Raw genomic sequence first — 6,866 nt, 5'->3', positions numbered from 1 at the left:
AACAAAACACAATAACATCCACAATATAGTCATTCAAAGAGTCTTGTTTATGGGGAGATTTTCTCTAAACATCTTTATGTTTTTCGATATTAGTTTTATCATATGTAGATCGTTTGACCAAACCATATCGTCTTTAGGATACTTTTATTTGTCAATCATATGATTTGCAATTTTGACACCTTAATTACTTTCGAACCCAACAGGTGGGAGGTGACAGATATCCAGTGGAACTAATCCGCTGACCTCACAAAGCTTGTTTGATGAGGTTTTGAAAATTAAAACTATTTATCATAGAAAAATGAGTTGGTTAATTAAGTTTTTAAGTAAAAATAAGTATTTTAAAGTAAAATTAAAATCAATATTTTGAAATTTAAGAAGTAATTTTTTCTCAATATTTTTAAAAGTACATTGTTAGTCGATAAAATATTACTTCATCCGTCCAACAATAGTTGTCCACTATATTATTTTGAGATGTCCAATAATACATGTCCATTATATGAAGTCAATAGATGATTTTATTTTTAGTTCCCGATGTACATTTATCATTAATTATAGTCATTTCTTTGTTACATTTTTTAAGATATTCTTTTTATTATATTCAAAAGATCATATAATAAAATTATCATTTTATTTATAATTTCATATGAAGTGTGCCTAGTATATAACGAGCGAGTATTATTCGAAAAAAGATATTTGTAACAATCGTACTATCCAAATAAATGCGGTACGCAAGCGTTATAGGTGAATAAAGGTGATTAATAACCAATTATTCACGTGGGCATATGCTGTCTTTGGTCCACTTAATTGCCCATCCTAGCTTAGCTCTACAAATAGGAGTAAATTCCTGCCTAAAATATTTCATTATTTTATAATAATGGGCAAAAGTTTTAACTGATTTGGGATTTCTTCACTTGGGGTCTTGGGTGGGTAGGAGTTTCTGAAAATAGAATTTTTTAAAAATTATTCTCTAAATATCAGATGAGTATTGTAACGTGAGAATTCAAGTTTAATTAGATGTTAAATAATTGACAATAAAGTTGGTTTGACAAAGAGTGTGCAGGGAATGAATTTTTTGTAAAAAATAAAATAAAATCGTCTCTCAAGTATTGTTGTTCCAGCTGTGTACTTTTTTTAGGCCAATTTGAAAGAAAAAAAATTGGCCCAAGCTTCATTATTCTAGCCAAATAAAATTAGTTTTATTAAAATAAAGAAAAAAGGGTCTGGTAACTAATCAACTTTGAAAAAAAAAAACTAATCAATTTTGTTATATAGAACTGATATATTCATCGTTATAAAGTGATTTATATATACCTTCTCTTATGCAAATGGTTCATCAGTCATCATATACTCTTTTGCTCTAACATACGTGATTTTTTTTTTATTATTGGAAAAATAATAATTCATTAGGGATATATTTGATCCTTCTCACGCGTTTTTCTTTTGACTTATTTTATTCATCGATTAATTTGAATTTATTATTTTGATGGTCAAATTTACTTTTTTCACTTATTTTATTGTAAAATTTATTGTAGATGCCATAACATTTTTTTATAGATACAAAAATAAAATTCATATAGCCACAAAAAAATTAATTTTAATTCTTTTTAACTTTTTAATAGTTTTTTCCATTCACACTTCTTTTATTTTGTTCCACTATTTTTCATTAAAGAATAATAAAAAAAAATTCAAATAATAATAATCAAAGAAGTCAAAAAATAATCTGTGTGAAAGGTCAAAATACATTTTTTTTTAAAAAAAAATAAAATAAATTTAACATTATTTTTTTCACTTTTGTAACAGTAAGGGAATATGTGAGTCATTTTTTGTAATGATAGGGGATATGTGAGCCATTTTTGTAACGTTAGGAGTATATGTGAGCCATTTTTGTAACGTTAGGAGTATATGTGGGCCATTTATGTAACGTTATGAGTATATGTGAGGCATTTTTGTAACGAGTGGTATATCAACTCTAAATTATAAAGCTGAGGGGTTATTAAATTTTTTTCTTTAAAAATAATAAGAATTAATATATAAATATGCCCTTTAACTTGGTTTTAACTCACATTTACGTATATCAAACTTTGGATGTGAACAAGTAGACACTTAAATTTATATAAAGTTGAACAAATAAACACACATGTCATACATGCATGACAATTTTCGTTATATGTAATGTCCTATATGTATTATGTCACGTAAGATTCATGTATCTAATTGTTCAATTTTATACAAGTTAAAATATTACTTATGCACATTCAAAGTCAGAGGTCATAAATGTAAAGCAAAGCTCATACCAAATAATGAAGTACCCACGGTGTACTTCTTCTTAAGATAGAGGCTGATACCAAATAATAAAGTACCCACGGTGTACTTCTTCCTAAGATAATATATAATGAAATATTTATTTAACTGCTATTTTCTTCTCAAGCTAATCAATTTTTTTTAAAAAATTAATTAGATGCAATGACTATTAATTTCAAATGTGAAATTCTAGACAAGACTTTTTACTAATTTGACCCAACACGTGATTAGCAAGAGTAAAAAAAAACTATATAATAGAGATAGGAAAAGAACAAAAAATAGAAATGTGGCTATCTTTTAAGTAGCATTTATCTACACAATAATAATATGGAGAAAATTGGAGAAATTAAAAGTTTTAATATGGAGAAAATTCCAAAGAAGCATTTTGTTCTAGTTCATGGATTTTGTCATGGTGCTTGGTGTTGGTACAAAATTATCAATTCATTGGAAAAATGTGGTCATAAAGTGACTGCTTTAGACCTTGGTGGTTCTGGAATTAATATGAAACAATTGAATGAAATTGATTCAATATTTGATTATGTTCAACCTTTGATGGATTTTATGATCTCTTTGTCTAATGATGAAAAGGTTGTTTTGGTTGGTCATAGTTATGGTGGTCTTTGTATTTCTCTTGCTATGGAAGCTTTTCCACACAAAATCTCAACAGGAATTTTCATCTCTGCTTATATGCCTAATCATGTGGATCCACCTGCTCTACTTATTCTTGAGGTAATTTCTTCATACATTCTAAGAGTTCAATTTTCATATGATGCCATAACAAAAAAGTATTTCGTTTGGCTATCTTAATTTATGTGATATTTTTTGCTGTTTGTTTCAGTTTATATAGTACTTTTTGTTTTTTGAGAGTTGATTTATGATCAACTTATGACTTTTTGCTTTTAGTTCTTCTATTCATGCGGTAATTTCTGCAATCCATTTGAGTTCAATTTTCATTACAAAAAGGAAAAGAAAAAAGTACTCTATCTATCTCAATTTTGTGTCATACTTTTTGCTTTCTGCTTTTTGCTTTTTGAAAGTTAATTTGACTAATTTTTAATGATAAATTGATTAGATAAAAATAAGATTGAAGTAAATATCATAGAATAAGATTTGATCCTATTTATAGAGATTCAGTCCACTAAAGTCTTGGGTAAACAGTAAATGATCAGATCCCAAAGCTAGTAAATATTTTCTTTTTCATGAAAGAAATTTATTTTCAAAGATTCTACATAAATTTATGTATGAAACTGGGATAGTTACCTTTCAGAAAATTCTAACACTAGTAAAAATGTTTATGCTTTATTCTTCATACGATTAGCTAGCCTGTGGCAGCAAAATGATTAGATGTCCCCCCATGCTGCTATGATTTTTTGTTGTCCAAACTTGATAGCGCTTTAAGTTAGGGAGCTGGATGATAATAGCTCATCCACATCCTAAAGTGTGTTGCCCTTCTAGCCATGTACATTTAAGAGTTCAAATTTCATATCATCCCATCACAAAAAAGTACTTCGTCTCTCTATCTTAATTTATGTGGTACTTTTTATAGTTCGTCTCAATTTATATGATACTTTTTGCTTTTTGAGAGTTGATTTATGATCAACTTTTGACTTTTAGCTTTTAGCTTTTAGCTCTTCTTATTCATGAGGTAATTTCTGCAATCCACTTGAATTCAATTTTCATCAAAAAAGGAAAAGAACAAAGTACTCTATCTATCTCAATTTTGTGTTATACTTTTCGCTTTAATTTCTGCTTTCTATTTTTTGAGAGTTAATTTGATTAATTTTTAATGCTCAATTGATTAGATTAGAAAAAGATTGAAGTAAATATCATGAAATAAGATTTGATCCTACTCATAGAGATTCAGTCCACTATAGTTTGGGCAATAGTAAATGATCAGATCTCAAAGGTAGTAATTATTTTCTTTTTCATGAAAGAAATTTGTTTTCGAAAATTCTATATAAATTTATGTATGAAACTGGTATAGTTACCTTTCAGAAAATTCTAACACTAGTAGAAATGTTTATGCTTTATTCTTCATACGATTAGCTAGCTTGTGGCAGCAAAATGATTAGATGTCCCCCCATGCTATGATTTTATACGATTAGCTAGCTTGTGACAGCAAAATGATTAAATGTCTCCCATGCTATGATTTTTTGCTGACTAATAGTTAATCTCTTTGGAAATTTTATCTGGGTGATATTTCTTTTAAATGTTACAAATGTATTTCGTACAATATCCACTAAATTATTGAAAATTCTAACTTCATAATAATTCTACAGAACTTTGAAGTGACAATTTGTCTCATAATAATGTTTAACACCTTTTACTGAATATGTTATTATTATTCAATTTATATACGGTCACTTTGCAGTACTTCAGGAGGACTTCAGTGGAGTCGCTTATGGATTGCCAATTTACGTTTGATCAAGGAATGGAAAATCCACCAACAAGTGCTATTTTTGGCCCACAGTACATGCAAGCTAATCTTTACAAGCATTGCCAACCAGAGGTTATTGCTCCTTTTTTATTTTAACATATGAATATACATTTTATTATAAGATTTGCGGGTGAATATATCATAAATTAAAGTTAAAAAATAAAATAATAAATATTCAGGCTAAGACATACTATATCATCTCTTTAAAAAGATCTTTATGATATGATTAATTTATATCAATCCAATTGTATAATTCTTGATTTGTCTCCTCTAAAATATAACAATCCAATAACATCGTACAACTCAAATAAATCTAGATTAATTGAAGAGTTTGAAGCTCCATCATTAAAACATCTTCATTCAATATCAAATTTCTTTCTTTTGAGATAAATATTTTTCTTTCTCTTCTTTTTTTTTAAATTTTTTTTTACCATCTTTCATAAAGAAGGAAACATCACTATTTATAAGTGTGAAGTTTTCCATATATTAAACAGCAAAGAAATGGGATAGTAATATTGTAGAACATGTGGTTAGTGGGTATTAGTGGTACTAGATTATGACATTAGTGGCTACATGAGTTCGATCAAGAAATAATGACTATTTTTTAAAAATAAAATTATACCTATTAACCTATGCACTTTACTATTTTAATTTAATATTGAAATGCATAAACACCAATCAGGATCGTATGTGTGTCCTCTTAAACATGTCCAATATTATATGATGCATTAGCGCTAGAAAACATATGGTTTTTACTTAGTGTTATGATTGATTCCTCATAGTCACTCAATTAATAATTGTTATTTTAGTTTTTTTATTAAAAAATAAAATAAAAAAATGATTTTATAAAATGATATAATTAAATGACCATCTAAAAATCAACCCTCCATTATCACCAATAATGTTGGCAATTCTAACTCATTTGGCTTCTTCTGTAAGGCGCTAATGATATAATAATAACAACACATTCAGTGTGATCCTAATGTCAATTAGTATTTTTTTTGTTTATTTTTACTTGTGATGATTGGACTTGACACGTTTATTAAAAAAATAATGATTGACATGACTATTAATGTACTATATTATCCCTAATATTATGTCTTAAAAATGATTTGGAAAATAAGTAATTAATGTTAAAAAAATAAAAAATCTTGATATGTTATAAGTGACAAATAAAACTGAAAATCTACTTTTAAAATAGTGAACAAACAAAAATTAACAGATGGAATATATATATATATATATTACTACCTACGTTCACTTTTAATTATCATGATTTCCTTTTTTAGATTCAAACTATAAGAACTTTGGATAACATTTTATGATGTATGTTTTCATTATATTAATATGCAAAAAAAATGTAATTTATAGTACTTTTCGTATAGTTTTTGAATATCTAATTTTTTTTGTTTAAAATATTGAATTAATGTAATCTAATTTAACTTTAAAAATTAGTCAAATAGACTTTTAAAAAGCGGAACATGATAATTAAAAGTGGAGGGAAAATAGTAAAACAAATAATGTAAGTGACACAAAAGGAGTTCATGATAATTTATTAATATTCTGTTCACATTAGGAGAATTTTCATTTGGGTCCCAAATTTAAAGGTCCAAAATTCCATCAAATATTGCTTTACAATTTTGTCTCTTTTTTGGTTTTTACATAAATGAAAAAGTTTGATGAGACATCAATTTTTGTTAGGACTTGGAATTGTCAAAAATGTTGATAAGACCAGGAAAGTTTTTCATACAAGACATGTCAAAGGAAGGGTTATTGACACAAGAAAAATATGGGTCAATAAAAAGAGTTTACATTGTAACACAAGATGATCAAGTGATGCAAGAAGAATTTCAAATGTATAATATACACAAGAGTCCTCCAAATCAAGTCAAAGTTATTGCCAATTCTGGCCATATGGTTATGATATCCCAACCTCACAAGCTTTCCATATGCCTACAAGAAATAATTGAGATATAGTTATTATAGTACTAGTGAATTTATTTGATTGGTCATTCATGTTAGAATAAAAATAAGAATTTCAAAACTTATATCTTAGTCTCGATATATGTCCTTCGTTTTGTCTTGTTTGTTTAATATTTAAATTATGAAATGTTATTGTTATTCGTTT

At 27.0% G+C, this 6,866-nt stretch overlaps 1 protein-coding gene across 1 annotated transcript; it reads left to right on the top strand.

The window, feature by feature from the left end:
- The first annotated feature begins 2,583 nt into the window (after positions 1-2,583).
- LOC125860939 (methylesterase 10-like) lies at positions 2,584-6,866 on the top strand. The gene is made up of 3 exons (XM_049540996.1): positions 2,584-3,030; positions 4,673-4,810; positions 6,440-6,866. Exons 1-3 carry the CDS (start codon positions 2,629-2,631, stop codon positions 6,713-6,715), a joined length of 816 nt encoding a protein of 271 aa, XP_049396953.1. The 5' UTR covers positions 2,584-2,628; the 3' UTR covers positions 6,716-6,866.

This window comes from Solanum stenotomum, chromosome 3 (genome assembly GCF_019186545.1).
Source record: "Solanum stenotomum isolate F172 chromosome 3, ASM1918654v1, whole genome shotgun sequence".
In the NCBI taxonomy this organism is placed as follows: domain Eukaryota; kingdom Viridiplantae; phylum Streptophyta; class Magnoliopsida; order Solanales; family Solanaceae; genus Solanum; species Solanum stenotomum.
The sequence above is the reverse complement of the archived record's forward strand: the minus strand, read 5'-3'. Positions and strand labels throughout refer to the sequence as shown.

Coding starts and splice junctions, on each gene's coding strand:
- LOC125860939 (XM_049540996.1), top strand. CDS start 2,629: ATGGAGAAAATTGGAGAAATTAAAAGTTTTAATATGGAGAAAATTCCA. Junction 3,031..4,672: donor CTGCTCTACTTATTCTTGAG/GTAATTTCTTCA, acceptor GTCACTTTGCAG/TACTTCAGGAGGACTTCAGT. Junction 4,811..6,439: donor ACAAGCATTGCCAACCAGAG/GTTATTGCTCCT, acceptor AATTTTTGTTAG/GACTTGGAATTGTCAAAAAT.